Source organism: Balaenoptera borealis (genome assembly GCF_965194805.1).
Source record: "Balaenoptera borealis genome assembly, chromosome: 10".
Lineage (NCBI taxonomy): Eukaryota > Metazoa > Chordata > Mammalia > Artiodactyla > Balaenopteridae > Balaenoptera > Balaenoptera borealis.
Genome location: NC_138874.1, coordinates 86,326,154 through 86,353,713, shown reverse-complemented (window position 1 = coordinate 86,353,713; position 27,560 = coordinate 86,326,154). Strand labels below are relative to the sequence as shown.

At 48.0% G+C, this 27,560-nt stretch overlaps 1 protein-coding gene across 50 annotated transcripts in view; it reads left to right on the top strand.

Annotated features, from left to right (window-relative positions):
* The window catches only part of SORBS1 (sorbin and SH3 domain containing 1), a 241,433-nt gene that overhangs the window by 130,348 nt on the left and 83,525 nt on the right, over nucleotides 1-27,560 (top strand). For 22 of the 50 annotated variants that reach the window (XM_082406454.1, XM_082406446.1, XM_082406461.1 and 19 more), the window contains 7 exons: nucleotides 1,277-1,405; nucleotides 10,483-10,509; nucleotides 10,647-10,759; nucleotides 15,506-16,225; nucleotides 16,840-17,202; nucleotides 20,860-21,004; nucleotides 24,778-24,807. In XM_082406454.1, the coding sequence (XP_082262580.1) occupies nucleotides 1,277-1,405; nucleotides 10,483-10,509; nucleotides 10,647-10,759; nucleotides 15,506-16,225; nucleotides 16,840-17,202; nucleotides 20,860-21,004; nucleotides 24,778-24,807 (1,527 nt within the window). The remainder of the gene's footprint in view (nucleotides 1-1,276; nucleotides 1,406-10,482; nucleotides 10,510-10,646; nucleotides 10,760-15,505; nucleotides 16,226-16,839; nucleotides 17,203-20,859; nucleotides 21,005-24,777; nucleotides 24,808-27,560) is intronic. The other 28 variants (XM_082406452.1, XM_082406450.1, XM_082406451.1 and 25 more) reach the window with 6 other exon arrangements.

Here is a 27,560-nt window from a genome sequence, read left to right as displayed (position 1 = left end):
GCCAATTGTTCTGTGACATCAGTCACTTATCCTCTTGATAGGGTTGGACGAGTCAGATGCTCTCCAAGGCCGCTGGCCGCTCTGCCGTACATTGTGTTTTCGTGCTTCGCTTTCATTCAGTGCAAGAGGTGCTGACAGCTGATCTGTCCTCTTCTGTAACACTAATGATCGTTCTGAGCTGTCAGAAAGGGGGCTGCCACAGTGGAAAGGAGGAGCAAAGAGGCTTGGCTTCTCTTGGCCCTGGCACAGGAATGGGGATGAGTTGGACGTCTGAGCGCACATCCTGCCCGATGCCCACCTTAAACTTTACCCATAATCCCAGTCATGACAATTTGAGGTCCAAGATCCAGGCTGTGCTGTGAGCAACTTGAAAAACTGTGGAATTCAGTTCAGCTCAGCTGTACAGAGAGAAACATTCAGCACGTGTACCTCCTAGGGCTGTGTGGTCTGCGTGGCTTTCTTGCTTCCCCGTCACTGATTGTCCTGGAGGATGAACATCCAGATCTTTTGAAGCCTATTTTGAAATCCTTCTCCATGCGGTTCTGAAAGATACCCTGGGTCTGTTATTAGGCCATTGTGAACTGTAGGAGAGGTCGGGGCCCAGGGAAGGCTCAGCTGGAAGTGCAGCAAACACTGTTCCTTGAAGGATTTAGCGTTTCTAGTCGTTTTCTTTGGTGTGGATTTTCTTCATTAAGTTTAGAATGTGAGGCTCTGGCCCTTGATCTTTCTCCCCAGGCAGCATATCCTGTCTCACCACTGCGGGGGGCTTGGCTTGCTGATACAAGGAGATTGTCTTTTGCTTTTTCGTTGGGGTACTGCATGGAGCAGTGATTCTCTACAGAACCGCCACCTAATTCCCTTGCTCTTTTTTAAGAAGGATGATGTGGGAGCTTGAGAAATCTTTCATAAATTCTTTCTCGAACTGAGCCTTACTAATTGGTCAGAAGTCTGCTCACCAACCTAAACTTCATTTAATAAAAGGAATCAACCCGCTTTGATTTGGAAATGTTTACAGCTGACATTGTAACGCATCCATTGACTCGGAACTCACTGTTGCCTCCATTTCCTCCTAACCTCATGATGGGTGGTAAACCTCTGAAAATGCGCTTTGTCCCTCTTCACCATCCACAGGTTAATTTTCATTGACCATAAGACTTTGCCTGTCTGTAACCAGGTTCATCTCATTCCCCAGCTGTACCAAGTTGCTGGCTGACTGTCGCTTTCATCCTCCAGGAGCCTGGGATTCAGTCTTCCCTCTTGGGTCTTTCCTTTTCAGACACGGATCCTACAAAAATCTGCACTGGGAAGGGAGCGGTGACTCTCCGGGCCTCATCCTCCTACAGGGAGATTCCAAGCGGTAGCCCTGTGAGCCCTCGGGAAACCCCTCAAGAGGAAAGGAAACCAGGTGCGCTACCTCGGAGACCGGGGGAAGGGTGGGAATCCATCGGCTGCCTACCGATTCTCCCAGGGGCCCCTGGCACAGCCCGCTCCTTCTCATCTCTGTGGTGGGTGGTGATCACTGCCCTAAACTGACAGGTACCCACTTGCTTCAGGCAAAGGCACGGCAGCGACCACTTTATTCTAGCTTTTGACGGAAGGCGTGAGCAGTCTGCGGCTCTGCAGACTAGTTTAGGAGGACGGAGATGGCTTAGGGGCCTGGGGAGGGAGTGGTGAGATGGCCTCCAGGCTTGGCTTCTCTGAGCCCATCCCCACTTCTAGGAGCTCAGCTGTGCCCATCCAGGTGGGGCTGGGGCTGGGGCTGGGGCTGGGGAAGAAGCCAAGGGAGAGTGAAAAGTGCAGGCGGCTGAATGGCCTTAGCTCCCAGAAAGCAGGGAGGCAACCCGAGGGAGTAGGATCAGGAGGGCGTGTCTAAGGCCAATGCAAACTAGGAGCGGAGGGAGACAGAAGCCCCCGCCCCTCGGGAAACCTGGGTGCCTGGAGCACGGTGTTGAGGTGGACGCCTGGGACTTTGGAGTCCGACACATGGGGTTCATGTCCTGCTTCCACCACCTGTTGGCTGTGCAGCCTTGGATGAGATGGCTGCTCTCTCTCAACCCTGGTGAACCCATCTGTCGGATAAGGTTGATAACTGCACCTGCCTCGCCGTCATTCGTCATTGTGAGGATGAAGTATGTCAGGGGTTTTGCATTGAGGTTTTGCATTTTCGACAAGTTCCCAGGTCATGCTGATGCTGCTGGTCCAAGGACCACATTTGAGAGCTACTGCCGTAGGGGATGGGAGTTTTCTCCCATCTTGAAGGGAGGAAATGGAGAGAAAATGAATTGGGGTGATGACCACTTCCTTGGGACCAGAGACATGCAAGCTCTTCTGGTACAGTCGGGAATGGTGTGTTGTGATGAGATGGAATTATACAGGATAGAGGTGGTCAGTACCCAGCATCCTGGAAATTTGACTTTCTTTCTGTTCCCTGCCAGCTGTGACAGGTACCAAGGCAGATGCCCAAGGATGAGGCCAGGCTAGGGTTTGAGCACCAGCCCCATTCTGGTAATGTCAGTCCCTGTGGAAAGCTTCTTTTTCCCTAGGCTCAGGGGAAGGCATGAGTGGCCTCCAGCACTATTAGTTTGAAAGTAGCTGCTTGGCTCTGTTTTCCTGAACCCATACCTGCCTCTTGCCCTACTGTACTTTGCCACTCTGGTCTCCAGGAGAGGTGGGGCCACTGGGAAGATCCATCTCCCAAGCTGGAGGACCTCTGGGAAAGAGAGACTCCTAAGGGATAATTTAAAGAGGAAGACCATACCTACAGCCCCGTGGCCCGATAAAATGACCTATCAACCTCCTGGCCCTTCCTCTGGTGGTGAATGGGAATGGTGAATGGGAGGAGAGGGAGCCTTGAGCTCCCCCTGGTGGTCACAGTGTGGCACTAACATAGAGCCCCAATGTTATTCGTTACCTTGCTGTCTGTAGGTTTGCACTCCGGTGCAGTGATTTGAGCACTTAAGGAAGCTCTCTCTAGTCCCCAGATAATTCTATATCTTACAGATTTATAACAGATAATTTGGATTAAAAAAAGATCTTGTTTTAAATTGAAAATACTCTGAAGGATTGGGGGATGGCTATCAGTCGTTCACACCTTACAGTAAATTAATCTTTGTAGATTATTTTTCTCCAGATAAACAGAGGTCATTGAATCCAAATCAGCAGACATTCATTCTGCATCATATAGGTGCCAGGCATCACTGGGAGTCACCAGGAATTGTGACGAGAAGGGAAGAAAGGGAGAGAAATTTTGGTGCATCATGTGAGCACAAGAGGCAGTTTGTTCCAACCAGGGAGTCGGGTGTGGAGCCCCAGTCCACTGTCATGCTTTCTGACCACACGTATGTCACACCTCTGAAGCACGTATGAAGTATGAGGGACTTGGGAAAGATGGTTTTCAAGCCTTTCTAGTTCCAGAATGCTCTGTGAACTTAGGAAGTTTGAGAATTAAACTGACACAAACAGAACCCTATTCACTGGGGACACATTCAGGATTGTACACTAGGCCAGTTTGGGTGGAAAGGAACAAGCTGGGGTTGAGTAGAGGTGGGGGGAAATTACACTGATTAGGTGTACAACAGGCTGGAATGAGTTAACACTGGAGGTGAGGATAAAAGGATGCACCTCCAGAGGTGGGACATTCAGGACCAGAGATCTTGTTCTCTTACCCTTCTGGTCATTGGCCAGCATCCTGCCGGCCCTTGACTCTGGCTGAGTCCGTTTGGCTCCCCAGACCTCCTCATCCCTGCTTACTCCCTCCATTTGAGCCTCTGGATGACAACTTGCTGGCCCACACCAAGCCTCTGAGACTTGACCAGCCTCATGAAAACAGTTTTCATCAGCATTTGCAGGCAGCTGTGCTAGCCTGCACTGGGAGCCCAAGTGTGAGGCAGGGAGCCTTGCTTGGCTCTTGCCAAGGATTGGGCATGCTCCCTTTTCCCAGTGTCTTCACAGATAGTGGGTGTCAGATTGTGTCCAGGTCTCTCCCCTACCACCAGGGCCAGCATCTGTGCCCCAGCTCCTCTGGCTGTCTCCTCTCTGCCTTGCTCCCTGGCTTTACCACATTCCTCCATCCCTGTAGATCTCCAAGTTACTGATCATCTGCCTGAACTGGAAACTTCGTTCTCACATTACTGCCCAGCACCTGTGGCCTGATTTCTTTCCCCATATGGCCCCTTGACGCCCGCATTTGAGAGGTGGCCCCTATTTCCAGTCCTTGCTCCAGCTCCCTTACCCTGTGAGAGGTGGTCTCGCTCTCAAGTCACACAGTCCTCTCTCAAGGCTCAGCTCCACCCCTTCCTGTCTTGGTAATATGGGCAAATTAACCTGGGAGAGCTTCACTTTCCCCATCTGTAAACTGGAGATGATCTTCATAGAGTTGCTGGGATACAGTGAACTCTTCCATCTCAAGATACAGCACGGAGCCAGGCATGTACAAGGTGCTCTTGAATGGACACCATTCTAGTGACTGCGGATCAGGAGGCCACTTAAAGACGTGCATTAATTCCTCGTAGAGGCCGTGAGGGTCTAGGCCCAGCGTGGTGGTGGTGGGAATGAAGAGCAGGGGCCAAGCGAGAAGTGTATTTGGAGAGTGGAATGGCCGGGCTTGGCACAGTGTTGAAGGAGTGCGGAGAGGTAGGGCTCCATGCTGAGCAGGAGGCGCCTTCCCTGCTTGACTAGGAGAATAGATGTGGCACTCATGGAGATGCTGGATTTATGAGGGGAGTTGGAAGGAATGTTGGATTCCATTTCTCGACGTGTTGAGTTTCTTGGCAAGAGAAGGACTTCTAGGAGGAATTTTCTAATAGGCATTTGGAAATTTGGAATCCAGGGTGTGGATTTGGGAGCCATTGGCGTCCAAGTGAACATGGGGAGGGTGGAGATGCTCTCTGAGGTGGAGTGACAGACGGAGCCCTCGGAGTTGCCCAGTTTAAACCCAACCTCCAGGCTCCTGCCCTCGGTGGTAGCTTGACTCTGGATCCCTGACCACCCTCCTAATCTCCGAATGTAGACCTAGGTTTTGGGATCTGAACCATCTGGAAAGAACTACAGTAATCTTATTGCTGATTCCCGGCCTCCAAGAGCGGCCTCTTATTCCTGCTTCCTGGTGTAATAGCCTGGCCAGGTTTGGGTAATGGCCCTATTGGGTCAGGTGTGACTCCACCTGTGTCCCCAGGTCACGGTGATCTTACTCAAGAGGAGACAGGGAGCCTGAACTGGTGGTGGGCGCTGTACGAAGCTTCTTGTCTGGTATGGCCTGGAGACCATCAATCCCTGTGTTCTGACTCAAAAGCCAAAGTTCAGTTCGACACTTACACCTTATTCTGTGCCAGTTGGCTCCCATCCTTCCTGCCTGATTCTTGACTGCAAAGTTAGCTCTGGATGTAAAGATTCTTGGACCTGCAATCAACTCATTTCCTCACATTTGCTCTCCAGAAATGACAGTAGCAAAAAGATAAGAAAATTGACATTAAAATAGTTAGACATTCCCTACCCCCATTAACTAAGAGTCTTTTTCGTGAGCTCATGTGTGAGAAAAGGGGGCCAAATGAGAAGTAGTTGGAGGCAAAAGTCCCCACGAGAGAAGACTCTCACCGTGACACCAACTGCAAGGTCAGGGAATTCCCACAACCACTCTCAGGTTTGATAATTTGGTAGCAGGACTCAAAGAACCCATTGAAAGCTGTTATACCCACAGTTCTGGTTTATTACAGGGAGAGGATACAGATTAAAATCAGCTAGAAGAAAGAGTGCATAGGGTGGAGTCTGGGGAAGAAGGAAGCATGGAGTTGCTGTGGTCCCTCTCCTGTGGAGTCAGGACATGTTAGTTCCCAGCACTGCGTGTGAGACCGTGCTCAGAGCAGTGCCAACCATGAAGGTCATACAAGCTGTGGTGTCCATGGTTTTCACTGGGGCTCTATTACATAGGTGTTATCCACTGCCCAAGTGGTTCATCTCACTCTCCAGTCCGTTAGGAGGTTGAGCTCAAAGCCCCCCAACCTAAGTCACATTATTGGTTTAGCACAAAGACTCCTATCAGGATGACATTCCAAGGGCTTAGAGATTAACTCCTGGAAGCCAGAGGGCAAAGGCCAGAGCTCCTCTTGGGGAAGAGTAACTTCTTTACCACACAGCATGAATAAAAATTAAACAAGATATGGAACGCTCTTAGACCCACTTTTAACACCTTTCCTCTAACTCTTGGATTCTCTACCAGGAAACACAGATCTAACTCAATGAAAAGTGTCCTGAGATCCCAAGAAGTGATCAGCAAAACAACCTTACAACAGACCAAAATGAAATTAGCACAGAGTGAGATAAAGGATAATAAGTAAGCTGTGACCACAAGCCAGAAAAGATTGTATATAAAGAATAGATGGAGGAAAAGATAAGGCAAAAAAAATTAAACTTCTCCTGGAAAGGCTTGGTCTCCTCAGGGCTGCAAAACCTCCTGAGGGACCCAGCTTTCCAAGGCCCTCCTCCATCTCGGGAGCTCTGAGCTAACATTTATTGGGAGAAGCATTTTGACAGTCTCCCTAACCAAGAGTTAATAATTGATGATCATGTACATAAAATTTCACCTGCTGCCCTCAGATACGAACGGCCCTGGGCTGCTACCAACCTTCAAGGTTCAGAAGACTAGGTAACAGGTGAAGGAGGATGAAATGTCAGAAATGCAGCTCTTTTAAATAAGAAAGGAATGTTCTGAGGGGTCCTGGGAACTGCCTTTTTGGGGACAGGGTAAGGGGAACAGTTTTAAAGACTTGGAATGAGAAGAAAAAGTGGGTTGATTCCCGAGGATATTATGTTCTTAAGGCTATTTATCAAATGGCAGAAGTCAGCTGCTCTAATTGCTGTGTCTGGGAAATTTTTTTCCCCTTATGCTTTGGATCCCGATCTTACTAAGCACATACTTTATGCCAAATACTTCCACTTAGTCCTTACGACGAGAGAGGAAATTTCTCATTTCACAGATGAGGCTATGTCCCTTGCTGCAGGATATGCAGTGAGCAAAACAGGATTCAAACTAGGCTGTCTGATGCCACAATGACAGTCCCTTTACGATACCTAAGGGTTTTGGAGGAGCAGACTCTCCTCAGCTTTCCACGACACATCTGTGTGCCAACATCACCTGAATAGAACCAACCCAGCCAAAGAGCAGACAAAATAACATGCCTCCACATCCATGTACAAAGTTCACATCCTTTATTGATAGCCTCTCATCAGAACCTGTTGACATAGAGAACAAACGTATGGACACCAAGGGGGGGGGAAGCGGGGGCGGGGGGGTGGGATGATTTGGGAGATTGGGATTGACATATATACACTAATATGTATAAAATAGATAACTAATTAGAACCTGCTGTATAAAAAAAATTTTTTTTTAAAGAACCTATTGATATTTAGTGCGTGTGTGTAAATCAAATAAATTTGATAGAATGACTTGACAAAGCTGGACTAGAAATAACCTAAAGGAAGATGAGATAGTAAAAGTGATAGATACAGGGGAGGAAGGAGAAACATTGCCACAGTGTGTCACCTGGTATCTGAAGGCCTGCGGGTGCAAGGAAATCTCGGGGCCAGGATCTGGATGGATGCACTAGTGAATGTTAAAATGGTCACTCTTCCTGCTGTATAGCCCAGGGAACTCTTCTCAATACTCTGTAATAACCTATATGGGAAAAGAACCTGAAAAAGAGTGGAAATAAGTATATGTATAACTGATTCACCTTGCTCTATAGCAGAAACGAACACAACATTGTGAATCAACTCTACTCCAATAAAAACTTTTTAAAAAACGGTCACTTTTAGGACACGTCACGTACCTGACCTCAGCAACCCTGTGAGGTGTACGTGGGGTAAGGATTATATTTTATAGATGGAAACAGTGAAATTTAGGGTGATTAACAGCTTGTCCTTGATTGCACGAGCTGGTACGTCGCAGTAATGTGAGTGAAAATCAAGTCCTGTAAATTTCCCAGCCATGTGGTTGGGACAAGAAGACAAACATCTAGGAATTGTCCCTAAGGGAGTGGCAGAAATATGACAGGCAACCTGCTAAAAGACTGTACAACTGAAGCAGATTATAAAAACTTCGTTTTAGAGGAGGACGAAATTTGCAAAAATGGATATGGTTTCCCAGAGTAAAGATGTTTTTGAGTATACATTATTTATGTCAGTGATTCTCAAAGTGACCTTTGGGTTATGAACCAGCAGCCTTACTATAACCTGGAGACATGTTAGAAATGCAAATTCTCAAGCCTCACTTCTCCTCTGAGTCAAAAACTCTGGGGATGGGGCCCTGCGATCTGTGTTTTAACAAGCACTCCTGGTGACTCCGATGCAGATAGACTGCTGTACATGGAAGCAAATCACTTGAAACCTTTTCCCCTGCCTGGCCTTTTGCTCTGACACCCTTTGGCTTCCGCCACCTCCCTGGAATGTAGGCTCTGCTTTGTGGCAGATGGCAGGGTTGGTGGCCGTGGGTGGTGGACAGAGTGCTGCACTTGATTCTGGAGACCTGGGCTTTATCACTTCCTGGCTGTGTGACTTTGGGCCAGTCAGTTGGCCTCTCTGTTTCTTCATCCATGAAGCAGAGTGATTACCTACCTCACAGACTTGTGTACATTGAATTAAATACTAAATATATGCAAAAGTGACCAACAGCGTCTGGCACTTAGAAAGGTGTTCGATCCGGAAAGCCCATCTCTGATCCCTAAGGAACCCACATTGAAATGGAGCCTTGGGCTGTGAGAGCTGCAGTGCTTTATTCCCCTCTTTATATAGGGTGAGATAAGGAGGCAACCAGAGAGGAGGAGGAAATTAAGGGGTTGGCTCCACGAGGGGCTGGCAAACCGTGGCGCTTGGGCCTAATCTGGCCTATGCTTGTTTTTGTACAGCCCGTTAACAAGGGATTGGGTGTGTGGGTGGGTGGGTGGGTGGGTGGGTGTGTGTGTGTGTGTGTGTGTGTGTGTGTGTGTGTATACACACATATATATGTGTATATATATATATAATTTTTTTTGGCTTGCCTTTAATTAGACTTAGCTCTTATGCTTTTAAAGTGGAATCAATCAGAAGGCAAGGGTGTAGGGGAATAGTTTTCCAATACTTTTCTTGTAAACTCGAATTCTTCTTTGGAGTAAAGCAGGCTTTGGTTTACTGTTCACAAGGTTACTTCTGAGTTGCAAAAGAAATTTCCCTCTTCAATCTGGGCTGCCACAATCGGACAGAAAGCAGGAGGACGCTTTTTTCTTGCATCTGGGTTTTTATGTTTTTAGGGTTGAAAGAAAAAGAATGTGCTATGTGAAAATTACATGAAATTCAAATTCCAGTTTCCACAAATAAAGGTTTATTGGAACACAGCCACCCTCGTTCACTTGATATTGTTTGTGGCTGCTTTTGTGCTACAACAGCATAGTTGAATAGCTGTGACTGAGCCCATATGGCTGTCAAAGCCTAAAGTATTTGCTAACTGGCCCTTTACAGAAAAGGTTTGCTAACCCCTGGGCTACATGGAAGATAGAGAATAGAGGCAAGAGATGATGCAGAAGACGGTGGTAAATAACAAACATGGCTGAGCTCTGCCAGGCACTGTTCTAAGCATCTCTCATGCATTATATCTTTTAATTCTTAAAACAACACGTATAAGCAGGCATATCGTTACCCCTATTTTTCAGATGGGAAAACTGAGGCTTATAACTTGCCCAGGGCCACAGAGCCCGTAGGTGGAGGAGCCAGGATGGGAATTGAGGTCCAGCTGCCTTCCCAGCCAAGCTTGTGACCACTGTGCCGTCCTGCCTCGCGGTGCTGGTCAGGTTAGGAGAGGTTTAGGGTCTCTGAGCTGTGCCAGGCAATGGATGGAGGGCAGGGTGGTAGCTGGCTGAAGGGGAACAAGGGTGCCTTGTAGTATGATGAAAACTCAGGATGATTAGATTTTGAAATGTTTATGTAGCTCGTTTAATGGAAAGAAGAAAGGCAGGCAGGGAGGAAAAAAAGCCCTTATCACAGCAGATACCTTGGGGCTTAAATCATGTTCTCCCCTTTGCGCAGCACCAACAGCCATGGAAAAAGTGCTTATCGATGTCTCCCTCTCTGGGTCTGTTAATTAGCCCAGGCTGCTGATGAGGAGAGGTCATTCTGGGCCAACGTCAGGCTTATAAAAGGGGAATGCAAGTTAGTGAGTCAGGACTGGACAGGAGAGTTCTGTGGCCTTTTTGTCTGTAAAATAAGAATGTCAAGAACAATTGTTTCTTCATTACTGTGAATGTGAGCCTTGTGTTTTCAAAGGTCAGCGCCTGTGAGCACATCATGGTTTAGAGTGGGTTCCTATGGTAATTAGGCCATCGTGACTGAGGGCATTTTGTGTCAGGCAACGGGGTGCTGGAGTTTAGTCTTTCTGTGCAGTACATGCTTGTTTCCTGCAAACGTAACCATTTCTGTTTTCCCCCCTTCCTGTTTTCATCCTTTCTGTGCCACACGTAGTTCTGGAGTCAGAGAATTCCTCAGCAGGTATGGTTTCTCTTGTATCCTTTCTGTCCCTGCCTTCCACCAGGAACCCTTCAATTAGAGGGGAACCCTTCAATTAGAGGGGAACCAGGGAGTGTTCCTGTGAGTGAGGGGTTTCTTTTTTTTTTTTCATCTCTCAGATGAGTGGAGGCTTCCTTCCAATGCTGATGCCAATGGAAACGCCCAGCCCTCTCCACTCGTTGCCAAGGGCTACCGAAGCGTGCATCCCAACCTTCCTTCCGACAAGCCTCAGGTAGGCGGGCGCCCAAGGGCGGGGTGGGGACTGTTCTTGAGTCGTTTAGCTTGCACTTGTGACTTCCTGCTCGCCCAGCTGGATGATGGACTGGCTTCTGAGTCCCACTTTTGGCCAACTCTGAAAAAGCCCCGGGAGGACCAGAGTTAGAGAGAAGTTGGGGTCAAGGGAAGCAGATGTATGGGATGAGGCTGGTCTGTACCAGGGTATCAGAAGCATAAACCCAATATTCCATAGGTTTGAAACGTGTGTGGAAATGTTCTGAAAGAGGGAATGACAGGTGGGAAAAAGGTCTGAGCCTGTTTTATAAAAACTCTTTAGAGCATAATATTCAAAAGGGGACTGCGCTCTTGTGTTTATTTCATTAATTTGCTCGTGTTGAGGCTGTAAGAGTTTCAGCAGCTCCTTCCTTACAGATTAAGATCAGGGAGCTGTGGCCAGCTCGGAATCCAGCAGCCTAGAAGCAGGCAGAAGTCAGAATGGCAGTACAGCGGGCTTTACACTGCCTAGCGCTACCCTACAAAAGAAAGTGTACCCCACGTTGTACAACTTGCAGTAGGAATAATTTTGCTTAAGTTTTCCCCCCAAGTTGTTTTCCTCATCTTTCTTTCTTCCCCTTCCTGTTGCTACTTTGCCTTTTTTTTTTTTTTTTTTTTTTTGGCTGCACTGTGCAGCTTATGGGATTTTAGTTCCCCAACTAGGGATCAAACTCGGGCCCTCAGTAGTGAGAGCGAGGAGTCCTAACCACTGGACTGCCCAGGGACTTCCCTACTTTGCCATCTTGACAAAAGTAATAGACCCTGTTTTAATTCAGGCAATCTGTGAAGAGTGTTTTTATATAGCGGAGTAATATCCATGGAACAGAGCAATCCTTTCTTTTAAAAAGAGCTGCGCTGCTCAAAAAAATGCGGCAGAAATGTGTTCCCTACGCAGTCCACCTCCCTGCGCCCGCCTGCCTTCGGTGCACATGCTCCCACAACTCGCAAGGAGCCCGGGGAATCCGCAGGCCTTCCTTGTTCCCACCCCCCTTCTCCGATAATCCTCTGGGTTCTGCTCGTGAGGACATAAAATTGCGCTCGTCCCTGGAATGAAACCAAGTCCGAGATGATGCCTTCCTTCCCCTTTGCAGACCCTTGTCTCCCAGGCTTAGAGGAGGTTGCTGAATCGTGTGCCAAGGCAGCACTACTCAGCCTCCCCGCCCCTACCATGGCCTGTCTCCTGTAGCTACTGCCACGTGCATGCAGGGCCGCTGGTCAGGGCCAGGAGCTGTGAATGGGCCCGGCCTCCTGAAGTCCTCATTAGACTCGGGATGTGGGAGGTCTGTCGTCTGGTAAATGACTGGCCATGGTTTCCCTGTTTCTAAGACCTTTCCCAGCATCTAAGTCTGCTGCTGGGGGCAGGCACACTTCCTTCTTGGCGTTCTCCAGGTTGGATACAGTTGGCTCTTTATCCAGGGTAGGAAATAGTGCTGATTAATTCAAGGCAAGTGTAGAAGCACATCCTCTTCCACTATCAGGGACTTAGCCCAAAGGGTAGCTCACTAATTCCTTTTGGCTTCTTAAATAGCTCTTCTACAGAGAGAATTTTAACAGCGTGTGAAGTAAATAAAAATCCCCTTTAAATACATGTACTTACAGCAACTTTACTGAGCATTCGTTGTGTTTGGATCACTGTGTAAACATTGCCCTCAAGGAGTCTGTAAGGGTGAGCCTCATAACAAGGATAATCATGTTGTAATATGGCCTACGAATAGTGTATGCATTTTCTCATCTGTCACTATCCAAGAATTTTCTTTTTACCTGGGTGTCTGAAAGGATACCTGGCATATTGCTGATGTAGAGGTGTTATTCTGTATATTCAGTGTAAAATTGGCCATCCAACTGTCAAGAGGCTTTAGGTCATAGATTTCGTTTTCTGAAAGCAAAAATGACTTCTGGTCTCTATAGCCATTGCCAGAGCTGTAAGTATACGCTGGCTTAGACAAAGCCAAGGTGGGCTGGGCTGCTGACTGCTCTGGCTTGGTTTCAGATGAAGACAGCTCTCAGACCCCTGCAGGCCTAGCATCTCCTCCTAAGGATTGAGTTGGAGTCCGAGGACACACGGGCCAGAGGGGAATCCTATCTCCTGATGCTCCCACATCTGCCTTTCTTCCTGCTGCCCTGCTCTCCTCACCCGCAGCGACACGGAATCAGGGCTTTCCCCTCTCTGACAGCGTCATCTTGGGGATCCCCAGTGGAGGCAGGGCTTGATAGTTTCTGGAACTGTACATACTAGGAACGTGTCAGATTCTTCCAGCAGCCCCATTTTTGTCACCACCCCATCTTCTAAAAAGATAAATGGAATTTCATTAGTAGCCAGCTGGGGAGGAATGCCAACTACCTATATGGTTCCCACAATGTTTACAATAAAACAGAAAGTAGTTCCTTCCATGTAAAGTGACTGTGCCTGTCCTCCTCCTTCTCTAGGGCTAAAAGGAGCCCCAGGACAGGAAGGCCTTGGCTCTGAGTGCGTTGTCAACACTCTGGGGAAGCGTCCTCTCTACAGGGTCAGAGCCCTGGGAAGGCTCAGACCTGATATAATGCAGCCCTGGCACCTTATATGGCCACAGCCAAATTAAGTTAAAAAGTCATTGAAACCGATTTCTATCTTTGGGCAAGAAGAAATCACATGTGGGACACTTGAGCTCGAAGTAAAAGTAAATTTGAGCCTAACTCAAAATTGCCTTTTACTTACCTCCCTGGCAACCATCATCAACTTACCTGCGGTCCCTTTGGTGCGTGCTTGGTCAAGTGTTTTGTTTCTAGAGAGCATCATTTTAGTCTGTGAGTACACCCCAACCTCCAGCCTAAGTTCACTGAAACCAAGAGAGTACATCTGGATGGTTTTGCTCTTACTAATGACTGAAAATACGTTTTGTATTTTGGGCTGGTACACACGGCCACATTCCACTGGCAGTGTCCTGGGCACCCTGTGGAAAGGATAGGCATCAAGTTAACCTAGTTTGCTGAGGGATGGGTTGTTTACTGTCTCTGGGTTGATATTCTAGTCCAGACTCATACTTCATTCTCACTTATTTACCCTCACTAGCGTCCCTTCCCCTTGCTGCCTGCACTCCACAAAAAATAAAAATAAAATACAAATAGGCCCACACCCTTGCACCCTCCCAGTTTGGAGTCACAATCCATTTACCATTTATCAACCAAACTCTAATATACCTTAGCTGTGCAATTTAGTGGAAGGTTCTCATTGTCTTCTCATACTGGGCTATCTTTAAAGATAGGGGCTAGTGAAGAAAATCTAGGTGTCTTAACTTAGGCTGCTATAAGAAAATACCAAAGGCAGGTGATTTAATCAACAAACATTTATTTCTCACAACTCTGGAGGCTGGGAAGTCCAAGATCAAGGTGCCAGCCTATTAGGTTCCTGGTTAGGGCTCTCTTCCTGTCATGTAGACAGCTGCCTTCTCACTGTGTCCTCACCTGGTGGAAAGAGAGGGCTCTGGTCTCTCTTCCTCTTCATATAAGGACCCCTATCCCATCATGGGGTCCCACCCTCAAGACCTCATCTAACCCTAATTACCACCCACAGGCCCCATCTCCAAATGCCACCACTTGGGGTTAGGGGTTCAACTTATGAGTTTGAGGGGTCACACATCCAGTCCATAACATTAGGAAAATAAACTTTCCTTATCTTATGGTCTGATTCCCGGTTGAGCCACAGGTGGACAGGTGGCTCTCCTTGAAATGAGGATCATCTGGAGATTTACCCCATTTCCTGACCTTCTGCCTCGCTGAGACCCAGGGAGGAGCTCGGGGCTGTGTTGAGGGAGAGGGAATGAGATGGGAACTACAGTTTTCTAGCTCTGAGCCTGGAACCAGAGCTTTGGGCTTAAACCATGAGCCTGAGGCTGATCACCCCCTTTTAGGATTGTCTGTGCCTGGTGGGCTGGATGGGAATGAGGAATGGTCTGGAATTTGGTAAACAGGCACAGTCCAGTCCAGTCAAATGCTTCATTGCCTGGTCTCTTTGTTCTGGGTGCGTCAAAAATGGGAGACTGCATGCTTTTAATCTCATGCCTGTCTTCCTTCTAATAATTAGTTCCATCAAATTGTTTCCTCTGAGACAAGAGCACGTGTGGATTCTAAGTCCTTAGCATTCTCTTCTTGGTGAGTTTTAATTTGTTATGCTTATGGAACTGAGGGCTACATCTTAGTGACTCAATTAAGATGGCTGCCTCCTGTGAACAGCTAAGGATGATTCTTCCAGTTCTCCATTTCCTGAGGGAAAAGAATGGAAGACACTCAAGAGTTGGAGGGAACTTAAACTTTTAAAGCTGAAGGTACAAAGAGGAAAATCTTTGAGGATTGGAGAAAACTGGGGCCTCTGGGGCTTCTTCCGCCGGCGTTTAACCCTTGGGCACCCTTCTTGGGTCAGGAGGTCTCAGAGGGTACAGGTCAACCCAGGACTCGTGTCAACCTGACTTAGCACCTGGGCTGAGCTCAGCCTCCCTGTGATGTAAAGGAGAGTCAGGCCTGCCTCTCCAGGTGAGTAGGATTCAGTCCTTGGCTTTACCGCAAGGAAAAATGTACGGGCCATGAAGAGTCTAAGCTGAGGATTTGCTTAAAAACGTGTCCAGAATTGTTTTTTCTTCAGGTCATGTTGTGCTACTATTTCTAATGGTCATCCTTCTTTCCATTTCCCCTCCTCTTTCTTTCTTTTTATTGTGTCTTAAAAATACTACCAAAGGTCCTCTCTCCCCCACGCCCTCCTCTCCCTCAAGAGGACTGCTTTGCATGGCAGCCCCCTGGCACCCGCAGTTCCTTCAAGGACTCCCTTTACCTGAGCTCACCAAAGCCGTACGTCCCACCTGGCACCCCCAGCCAGCAGAGCCCCTCACGACCCCGGCCCATCTCCGTCCCCCTGGCAGCCAGATCAGCGCCCAGACGTGTGCTGTGTCCTGGGCCCTCACTTCTGGGTTCCACGCTCCCCAGTGCTTGGTCCCACCCCCAGCAGTGCTGTGCAGCTGCCAGGACAGTTTATAGAGAGAATGTGAGCTCTAACCCACGTCATGAGGCAGTTGGGAATAAAAAGGTCAGCAGCTTATATGTACCTTGTTTATCCCATAACATTCGCCCCGTGGCATCGGAAAACCTCTCTGGTGTTGCACGTGACCCAGACAAAGGCACTCCCTTGGAAGCTGCGGGCACTCGAGCACCGGCTCCCAGCACTGCCTCCTGCACAGCCGGCACGGGGAAGCCACCCTCCGCTCTTCCTCCTGACCCTCCCAAGCTATTCTCTGACATCCGTAAGGATGCCCTTAGCCCTGGCGAGAGTCCTTCCCCGGGGACTCGGCCTTCGTCAGCAGACGCAGTGAGACCACCTGTGCTAGGCCCCCAGGTTACCTCTGATCCCGAAAACCGGAAGAGAAAACAACCTTACCTTTTGCAGCCGTGTTATCCAGCCAAGGCAAGGAATTAGGAATGTTTGTGTGTCTCCTACACCCTCTCTTTCGAAAACTCATGCGAGCAGCTTGTTTGTTTTCTGGGCCGCCCTACCTCCTTTTCCTCGTGAGTGGTGCTGCAGCTTGAGGCTCAAACCCTTCTGTCTCAACATCTCAGCACAGTCTCCCTGTGTCTCCCCGCCTCTCTTTTCTGTAAATACGTAAGTATGCTGGAGCGTGGAATCCGTAGACTAATAATATGGTGAACTATTATATGTTACATGTGTTTTGTAACAAGGTGCCAAAGAAATTGTATTTACTCCCAAGCTTTCGGGCTCTGCAAGCAGTTTTGGGGTTAAACACAGCCTGCCTGCCTGTTCTGTTGTTCTCTTTTTCTCAAGTGTTAGAAGGACTCAAAAATAGATGGATGGAAAGTAAACTTGGATGGGGTTCCCTCTGTGTCATAGAGTGTCAGGAGGCCAGCTGGCTAGCACTGACTGTCTCGTGTACTCTGAGGAAAGGGCACTGATTAAATATTTCTCAGAGTACATCACTGCATGTCCGCTCTCAGCTGTTTAAATATGGAATTCCTTCTTCCCTGCCGTACCCCTTTACGTAATGACCCCCTTATTTCCTACAGGATGCCACTTCCTCCAGCCCAGCCCAGCCTGAGGTAATAGTTGTCCCTCTCTACCTGGTTAACACTGACAGAGGGCACGAAGGCACTGACAGACCTCCAGCATCTCTGGGGCCCCACGGCCCCCCGGTCCCGGCGGCCGCCCCTGCCAGCTCACCTCTGACCTTGCCGACTCTAGACGATTTCATTCCCCCTCATCTGCAGAGGCGGTCTCACCACCGCCAGCCAGCCAGCACTCCTGGCTCCCTCCCCCCCGTTAGCCAGACACCGCCATCCTTCTCACCACCGCCTCCGCTGGCCCCTCCGGTCCCCGAGGGCCTCCGCAGAATCTCGGAGCCTGGCCTCACGGGAGCTGTTTCGAGTACCGTAAGCTTGCTAGATCCCCTTCCTCACGGCTTTCCTGAATGTCTGCTCCCGGCAGTATAGAGAAAAAAAAAAGAAAAGAAAGAAAGAAAAACCAAAAAACCCTTTCTCACTCAAGTACTAAGTTCTGAGAGAGACGTTGGCTGCCCTGTGCTTGTGTGATGACCGGAACCGTGTTTGCTTTCACTAGAGCATGCCTCCCCTGTGTGTTCCGTGGGCCCCTTGTGGCTGTTCAGCAACCTCTCTAGACCCTCTTCCTCTCCGTCCTGTTTGGAATGCACATCTTCCTGCAGAGAAAAACCACCTCTGTGGCCTTTCCTTTGGCTAGCTGTGCTCTTCGTAGGCCAGGCAGATGTAGTGCAGAGAGCGAAGGAAAGCTGAGGAATTGCGTGGAAAAGCCAACAGTAGGCATGGTGCTGTTTCTCTAACAGGGAGCAGGGAGATTCTAGGGGAGGGAAGGATTCACTCTTGCTGATTTTGCAAGTAAGCAAACTCTCTTTTATATACAGCAATGGCAGAGACTGGGTTTAAAAAAAAGTTTAATTGAGCAAATGGATATACAGGCCTGGTACGAGCATTAGCACTGTTTCCTCAAAAGGCAGAAGATTGCTGGGGCCCCTGCAGGGTGGCTGCCAGGGGCTTTTGAGGCAAAACAGTACCTGCCCCAGTGGTCACAGGAAGTTAGAGTGTCCCGACACTTCAGGTCCTGTCCTGCGAGGGACGAGTCCCCATCGTAATGGGAAAGCCCAAGTGCTTTAGAAGAAAGGCCAAGTCAAAGGGCTCAGTCTGTTCTCCGCTCAGGAGCCCTGGGAGCCGAGAGACTGCAAGAACCTCAGTGTGAGTCGTAAAATGGGGACGCACGGATCTGTCGGGGCTGTGGGTGCAGTGGAACTGAGTACGTAGAAGTTTCTGATACAGGGCCTGGCACGCAGAGTGCGCCCAGTAACTGTTAGCTTTGGGGCTGAGGGGCTGCCCTAGCAAATGGACCAGAGCTCCTCAAAAATAAGTGGCTGACTAAGTAGCAGTTCATCATTGAGTTCCTGCCACGTTCTAGTTTTCCTGCTAGATTCTGTGGGCACAGCTGTGAACAGGATTTATCTGAGTGGTGTATTGGTGCTCAAGTGTAGCGTACATGGGATCCTCTGAGGTTATACTCCTAGAGTTTCTGATTGAGTGGGTCTGCGGAGGGGCCGAGGACTGAGATTTGGTAACAGGCATCCTGGGGGATTCTGATGCTGAGGATCTGTGGACCACATTTTAAAATGTAGCAACCTAGTGGGTCATGCAGTTGGCTGATGGAATTAAACGTTCATTGACATCCCTCTGCGTAAAGAGGTATGCCTACAAAACTGGCTCCGGTGGCTCATTAAACTGAAGCCAGTCACACAGAAAGCAGGAAGGGAACTTGTTTTTTGACTTGTAAGAGAAATTACAGTGAGATATCAGGCACGCCAAAGCTGGGAAAGGCTACATCCTGGGCAGGGTCCTCTTCTGTAATCTCTAGATACAGCACATCACGGTTAGGTGAGGACCTGGCCACATGTGGCCCAGGGGCTTTGGATATCCTAGCTTTGAGCTTTTCCACTCAGCCCTGTTGGAGGAAAGTGCTAGATTGTTCACTGATGCATTCTCCTCACCCCAGCTCAATTTATAGGTGCGTTTAGAAGCCACTCTTGTTTTGGAGAGTACAGGCACAGAATGTTTCTCTGGAGCAGCATGTAAAGCAAATCTTATTTTTAGTGCACTGGTATATCATGAGTAGCTTTCTTGTGTACCCTGCACTTTGTCATTTGCATAGATCTAGATTTTCATATTGAGCTTGTCTCATGTGTGCCAGGACAGATTAGTCGGGACAGTGTCCTCCATTTCGCAAACCTGTTTGGTCAGCCTGGTACTGACTTCCCAGGAGGACTTCCTTTGGCCCGATAACTTCTGGTTTGGCCCTGGGTACAAACAGAGTAAGAGGTGAAAAAGGAAACTGGTTGGATTCCTGCAATGAGTGAGAATTGTCAAGAGGAACAGGAGCCCCTGTGGATGGTGGCCAAGCCACAAGTTGATATCTGCTCCATCTGCAGTGATTGGAGAGTAAGAGGGAAGAAAATTCATGTTAATTGATCCAGGTTCTTTTAGCCAATAGCTATTTTTGTGATGTTCCAGAAATAACATTTACGCCAGAGTAAAATTTGTGAGATGCTTAATGTTCACACGATTCATCCAGGCATTTATACTTTAAGGAGCTGTATGCCTGATTTTTTGTTTCTTGGGTGCATTATGGCAGAGTTATCTTTATTACATCACTTTGGAAGTAAATTAGGAAAAGTGTAATTGTTTTTCCACTATACAAAAGAAAAAATTGAGATGAGGCACTTTTTGAACAAGATCATATTGTGCCTCTCGAGTCTTAGGAAAAGGTTTTATTTACTAAACTGAGCTGCCACTCAAAACTAACACCTATGACGTTAGGGCACTTTCAGAAGAGGTGAGCTGACCAAGCCAGTGTTTTCAAAGGAAGCTCCTACTGTGTGTCAGGAGCTGTCCCGGGTCCTGACACTCACATCCTCTCTTTTGGTGGGCACGTGTTCTCTTGCTACAGAGGTTGTTCAGAGACACCTTTGCTGATAGACGACTCCTGTCCGCTACTGTGGCATTTACCGAGCACCCATGGTCTGCAGGGTATTGTGCTAGGTGCAGGGGGAAGAGGAGGAAGGGAGGCATAGCCCTTGTCCTGCAGGTACTTACGGAGCAGTTGGTCTCTGGTTGGAGCACACTGATTGCTTTAAGCTACACTTTTATCTAGAAGGTAACTATCAGTCTTGTTCTTCAAACCTTTTGGGAATGACATTCTGGCTTTGGGGTCTGTAAACTTCAAAATAGAAACTTTGCAAAATTTATAGGCATGATAGAGGAAACTGTCTACATATCTTTACTACATTTTGAGGTCCTATTTTCATGTCTTTAAAAAGACTGCTATTATTCCCATCATGCAGATTATAATGTTAGTAGTAATAATTTTATTGGTATTTCTGGCAGACACCTCAGAATTTCCAAGTCAGGACTTTCAGAAGTCTTTACTTCAGAGATCTTTGTCAGTCAATATTAGAGTGAGAAAATGTCACAGTACGACAAGATAATGTCCAAATCTCAGAAGTAAGTGCTAATAGGGTCGTTCAGTGGTGTAGGTAAGAGTAGCTTTCCAAGAGTTCCAGTACTTAACTCTTCCCTGTTCTTACATCAATGGCTTCTCGTCCTCACAGTGTCTCATGTTGCCCTAAACAAGTACTAAACTTTCCTGATTTTCCCCAATTAAACCACCTTTTGTTCTCAGATTGCACTGGGGATTGCATGAGTTTTGCATGTTATGCTTCTTCGAATTTGCTTTTTCAGTAACCGGATTGAGCCACAGTTATGACCAGATGAAAATAATGAATGACGTTGCTGAGACTTCGAGTAACATTCACCTTCCTTCTCTCCCCTTACTAATCCCAACAAAGAGAATGAACATTCCAGATTAAACTTCTAACTGGAATTAATATGTCTCACTGGTTACATTTCTTTTTATAATTAAGGTCCTTGTAAAGCTTTAAATCTCTTCTTTTTAAAAAGCGTTACCTCTTGGTTTCACGTAGTTGCAGTGAGTGACAACGTTTGTTTTCTTTTCAGGACTCAAGTCCTCTACTAAATGAAGTTTCTTCATCGCACGTTGGAACTGATTCCCAGACCTTTGCACCAGTTAGCAAGCCATCATCTGCCTACCCCTCCACGACAATTGTCAATCCTACTATTGTGCTCTTGCAACACAATCGAGGTAAGGGATCTGCGAGGAGCACCCCGCCCCCAGCTGGCTGGAATCAGCCATAGCTGCACTGTGACATCCGGGGCAAGAATTCTGCCATTCCACAGCATTTTCTACAAATCCCATCCTTCCCTGAGGCCACCTGCCCCAGTTTACTCACTCCCACGACCCACAAAGTAGATCACAGCAGCAGACAGAGGCCCCTGTCTGGGCATGAGGTCAGGTGTCTGAATAAGTAAGTAGGTGACGTGTGTCCCACAGCCTTGGTATTCAGTTGTCTTCAGATGGGAGCTCCAAAAAGAAAGAAAAGACAGAAAGGAAAACATCTGCCCCTTAATTACCGTCATGAGAATTCTAGTCAGGTCTCTGCTAGGAAAATCCAGGTGCAGTAATACCTCTTTTAATTACTGTCCTAAATCCTGTAGTTCTGTGACATGAATTTTCTAGAAAGCAAACTTTTGAGCACCAAAATTAAAAAAAAAAAAAGAAAACCTACTGGATGGGAAATTTTCTAGAATAGAAAACATGTTTTTGTATCTCTAAAACAAAGGCTTTTGAACTTTTTTTTAGTGACTCATGGCCTTCATTCTCTCCAGAAGTCACTGCACTGGGCTTTCCCTCAGTGGCACCACCTTCTGGGGACTTGACGTTGGTGTGGCTTCTTGCCCCTTACCCTTTGTGGCCCCCGACAGCTTTGCTGAGGGTTTTCATGTTTGTTTTCTAGAGTTTCTCTGACTGCTGCTGGTAGGTTCTTCCCTTTCTCTGAAGGGATGTCGTAGGGGAAACGGAGCACATTGAGGTAGTAATGATGTATGTTGACCCTTCTGCTTTAAAATCCCAGAAGATGATTCTAAGTCCCAAGTTTTCCTTTTTGAAACTCCATAGAGGAATAAACTTCCCCTTCACAAAAGTCCTTTGCAGTGTGAAATGTAAAGTCTTCAAGCAGTTTCCTAGTGTAGAAAGGGCTCTTGAGTCTGAATTTCAAAGAACGGTGGAGGTTTAATTATTTTATTTAGAGCTCAAAGCTCGGTACCATATCTTCCCTTTCTTGACTCCCTGCTCGTCTGCTTCATACTTTTCCTCCCCTCCCTCTCTGTATTGACTTGGATGAGAATGGGACTGGAGTCTATTTTTAATTGTTTTCCATATTAAATGGAGTTTTCTATTTCCTGCCCCAAACTTGAAAAGCAGATGAATGAAACATTTTCTCACAATCATCCCACTCAAATCTTAGTTATTTTAGTAATTTTATTTTTTTCATTCTGTGTGGTTCCCATATTAATTTTCACCCATGAATCTGTGTTCTTCAAAAGATAGAAGGGTCCCACCCCCTACACTAAGCTACGTAAGAGCCTGCTTTCCTTTCAGCGGTTACTGGCAGTAGCTTTCTCTGCCCAGAAAGTGTCCGTAATGCAGGACAAAGAGAAATTGCAGTTCTCTATGAACTTCTTTATGACTCATCTTTTTAAAAAACCCACTCAAAAAGAAGCAAGTTAGTTCCCAGAAGGAAAGGCAGTTTATTCCCAAGGCCACTTGGTTTTTGGGAAATGCCAAGTGTAATGCCAGCTACTTCTGATGACACCTAGTGAGACGTTTTTGGGCACAGAAGTGCCTGTAGTTCCTTTTTTGCTTCTTCCCTGAACAAATGGAGTCTTCTTATTTACTCAGATGCCTTTGGTTCTTGCCTTTCTCTTTTGTCCAAGTCCTGCCTTTGGGCTTAAACATCAGAATCGTGCAGCCTGAATCACACGTCCTTCAGAAAAGGGTTCAAGTACGTTTGTTGTTTGGAATTAAAAGGTAGCTTCCCCTACGCTCCTTAAGGAGGTGGGAAGAGTTGAGGAGAACGGAAACGCCTAGTGCAACCGGCTTTGGATCACTAATCATCAACTCACTTTAGGTCAGGCACTTTTGGCTTCGCTTTGGAATTTACCCAGCCTGGCAGCCCTGCTTTGCCTCACAAAAAGTACCCGTGAAAACAATTTAACTATTGCAAAGTCTCCTGAGGGAGTGGTAACTCTGCTCCACTTCTAGAATTCTAGTTTAGTCATCATAAAAAAGGTTCCCTTTGCTCTTGCCTAGGCTGCCCCAGGGCATAGTGTGACAATAACCCTGTCTCCCCAGGCCAGGCCCCCCTACTGCAAACAAACGGAGGGGCACTGCACCTCTGGCCTGGCTCTCACGGTTGTGTAAACATAGCCCTTGCCCCTCTCTCTGCAGCTTTCCGTCCCACATGTGTTTGAGGGCAGATGGCTATGATCAGTCTGGGGAGGAGGATTTAAACTGGAAAACTCTCAGGACTGAGAGAGAGAGTGCCTGGGTGGTTCTTGGTCTTCAGTGTGCATAGCGCACTGGGAGTCACATTCAGGAGGTCTTTGGCGGGGAGGCATGGGGGAGAAGCTCTGCATTTTTCAGCAAGCTTGCAGGGCATGTCCATGGAGCACATGAAGGACAGGAGTTCCGCGGTCCCAGACTTCTGGATCTCATGGTCACGTGAAACGGTCTGGGGACTAGCCTGGGGTTGCTAATTTCTAACTTTTGCTAAATAACACTCCTGAGAAACAACCACTGTGATCTACACTGCATGCATCTCTTTCTATGAAGGAAAGGCTATTCCACACCTCAGAAGTGCGATACCACATAATCTTTTCAACTGAATAAATTTGCTTTTAATTGCTAGGGAAGGCCTTGCCTCCAGCTTGGAGACTAGTGTTTGGGTACCATAGATCCGGTGAGCACTTTGATTTAACAGACAAGGAAACTGAGGCTGAGACGTTATGTGGTTGGTCAGTGCCATCTGGCAAGTTGCTGGCAGAGCTGAGCCTAGGGCTCTGCTGGGCTTCTGTGGTCCAGCTAGTGTGAACCTTGCCCACATGCCCGATGTAGACAGGGTGACTTCCACTGGCTGTGAGCTCCCCTGCTGCTCTGTTTACTTCTCGCCACGCTGGTTCTGGAGGGAGGGTGGGGACGCCGCCAAGGGGAATGATGACAGCACCCATGGGCTGGCAAGTGTTCTATTTTTATACATGTGGCTGCTTTATATTTAGCAGCTGCAGAAGGTAAAGGTCATTTTTGTGCTTATCCCAAAGCACATAGGCACAGAACTCTCCAAAGGAGATGCTGGCCTCCCCACCGCGAGACTGCCCAGGAGGGTGGGAAACCAATGGACCTCCCACTGTTAAGGAACCAGTGGGACCCGGTGATTAGAGTTGGAAAGAAACCTGGGGAACCCAGGTTCTAGACGCAGCTCTGATTTTCAGTGTCATCTTGGGTAGTTTGTGCCCCTTGTCTGAGGTCTCTCAGCCGGTGCTGACCTACCTGCTAGAGTTACTGTGAAGATTAAAAGCGTTCACACATGTGAAAGCTCTTAAAACAATATCTGGCATTTAGCAAGCTCTCAGATGGTAGCTGTCATGGTTATGATTACATTCCTTCAAAACGTACCAAGATTGGGGTGTATAAGGTCCTGCTCCCTTGAGACCAGGGGAGTTGAGGGCCTCCTTCAGTGATCGGATCACTTTAAGATGTAAACAACCAGAAAACAGAGATTGTTCCCCGAATCCTGGCACAAATCTAGGGGGAGAGGGACAGGAGACACCACACCCAGATGATGAAGCCACATTAATATCCCTGTATTCTGCTGGACTACACAGCATTTTAGCATCTAAGCCCAGAGGACGGTGAGGACACAGGTTTGGGGATCCTAACGAGTTATGCCAGGACTTCTTGGTCTTACCATGTGTGTGTAAATCTCACTCACACTGTGTATTTTTTGTTTTTTATCACAGAACAGCAGAAACGACTCAGTAGCCTTTCAGGTAGGTGAGAAATATTTATTTACATACTAACACCTGTTCCTGCTAAAGCCATCTTCTGGCCACCACCTGATGTGTTCAATCAGTGAAGTCTTGCGAGCTTCTCTGATGGTGTTGGGAACTCTGCTTATTGCTGGCTGCCAGGATGATAAAAACAGGCATGGTTCCTGCCTCCCTGGAACTTGAAGGCTGGTGGGGGCACACTAGTGGTGCAAACTAGTAAAACGTATCCAGTGGGACAGTGACAAGTGCCTTGATCCGTAAGAACTGGCTATTCTGAATAAAAAGGACAAGGAGCTACGCTTTGGATGGAGTGCTCCTGGCCAGCGTCATTGAAGAAGCCACCTTCCTATTGCTTCTGTCTGTCTTCTAGGGTGTGACAAGTCCGGGGTTGGGAAATGTGGATCAGTTCTCTCCTTTTTGGGTGGCAAACCCAAATGCCAATAGATGACCCTGGGATGATGGACCAAGGGGAGGGCCTCCAGACCAGCAGTGCCTGGAAGAGGGTTGGGGAGCACAGCTTCTTAAACTTGAGCTGGCATCAGACCCTCCTGGAGAGCTGGCCAAAGCCCAGATTCCCGGGCCACACCTCCAGAGATTCGGATTTCATGGGTATAGGCGAGAAGTTGCATTTCGTGTTTCTTTTTTTTTAATATTTATTTATTTATTTGGCTGCGTTGGGTCTTAGAGGCGGCATGCAGGATCTTCGTTGCGGCGCGTGGGCTCCAGGATTCTCTATTTGTGGTGCACAGGCTCAGTAGTGGCGCACGGGCTTAGTTGCCCCACGGCACGTGGGATCTTAGTTCCCCGACCAGGGATCGAACCCACGTCCCCTGCATTGGCAGGCAGATTCTTAACCGCTGGACCACCAGGGAAGTCCCAGAAGTTGAATTTCTAAGCAGCTCCCCTGCGATGCTGATGCTTCCCTCTGTACTGACTGCACTAGAATAGCAAGTTTCATCAAGAGCCGACAATGGTGGGGAGTGACTGCAAATATAATCAGATATCAGGGCTCACTCCCTGATAAAGTGTGCAGGATTGGGACAAGGTTGGGGTGGGGAGGGAACCCAGGAATGGGAATGTTTGGCCATTTCCTTCCGGCTTTCTGTAGCCAAAATCCTGGTTCTCCCACCTACTGATGGTGCGACCTAAGGCAGGTTACTGATGATCTAAACTACAGATCAGTTTTTATCTGCATGATCTAAACTACATATCAGTTTTTATCTGCCAAATAGGGAAAGCAGTAGTGCCTCCTGGGTTCTGCTTGTCAGCAGCTTAGCACTGAGCACTGGCACTCAAGTGCTTGATAGAAATGAGTTACTCTTGTCAGTAGGTGCCTCTGTTGGCTCACTTGTCATTTTATTGAGTGCCTACTTTGTGTAAGGCATGAAGCCAGGCTCTGGGGCTGTTTTGGGGAACTGTGCTGCCCTCAAGCAGCTAATGGTGTGATATCGTGGCTTGTAACCTTGTTTTGGTCATGGACTCATTTGGAGAATCTAAGCAAGGCAGTAGATTCATTCTCTAGAAGAAGCCACACAGCCACATGCATGCAAATACATGGCACGTGATGGATTTGCCGGGACTCGTGATCTCTGGGGTTGAGGACCCCTGATCTGGTGGATAGCAAAAGCCACCATTTTTCTGAGCAGCTGCTCCATGAGTTCTGTGTTCCTTCATCCTGCTTCTGTCCTTGTGATTCATGGAGAGCCTGGTGGGGAGGACATGGGGTTCTCACACCCTCTCCACTTTATCCAGGACTTGGCCGCAGGACCAGGACAGGCCATGGCTGAGCTCAAGGTGCCCTTTCTTTGCTGCCCCTCCTGGAGCTGCCGCACTCCAGCCCACTTCATTCCCTGGCCCCAGCCCAGATTGCTGAGAACAGGGCAGCTCTGAAAAGGAGCTCCTGTGGGCGCCTTCCTGCTTTGGGGAGTTTGAAAAGGCACCTCAACACAAGTTAGGGGACCCAGAGCTTGGTCCTGGTTCTTCCCTCTTATAGTAGCTGTTTGTCCCTGGGTAAGTGACTTCACCTCTCTGAGCCAGTTTCCTTGTATGGGAAATAGGCATGTAATCCTTGCCCCTGCCTCAAAGAGGCGTTGTAGGGATCATTTGTGATGGGAAGAGGGAGGGTGCTTTGCACACTGGAAGGTGCTGTGTGAATGTCGGGGCTTCTCTATCATGCTGGCAGGCTCAGGCCACTTCCTCCGCTTTAAAATAAGCCCAGCACTTCCATCCTCCACTTTTGGTGCAGATCCACTAAGGGTATTTGGTAGAGCGGGACATAAAGTAGGTGCTCACTAAAAGCAGTTTTGTTTAAAAAGGAAGAGCACCATTTTGTTCAGAAGCTCCTGAAGGAGAGAGGGCTGGTGGGGCTGGTGCTCTAGTCTGTGCTCTGGAGTAAGAGAAAGTAAGGCTTTTCCCCCCACCCCAGTGGTGATGGGACTTGGAAGGACCACCAGCCTCCCTCCCACTAACCGATTTTTTATTGAACCTCTGTGGGGCTTCATGCTTAATGAGATTCATCCAGGAATGAGACCCGCATGGGATTTGGCCTCATGAAGCTCCTGTCCCCTGGGTGGAAAGACAGGAAAACAAGGGCTGGGACAGAGGGGCTGGCATAGGGTACGGAGAGGCCACCCCTCCCTTCCCCGAGGGAAGTGTAAGCAGCGCTGTGATCCTCAATCACAAAGCTTTGGGTGTGAAGACCAGGGATGCTTTCCCACCTCCCCCAGACACACATGCCCTGTCCAGGTCGTCAG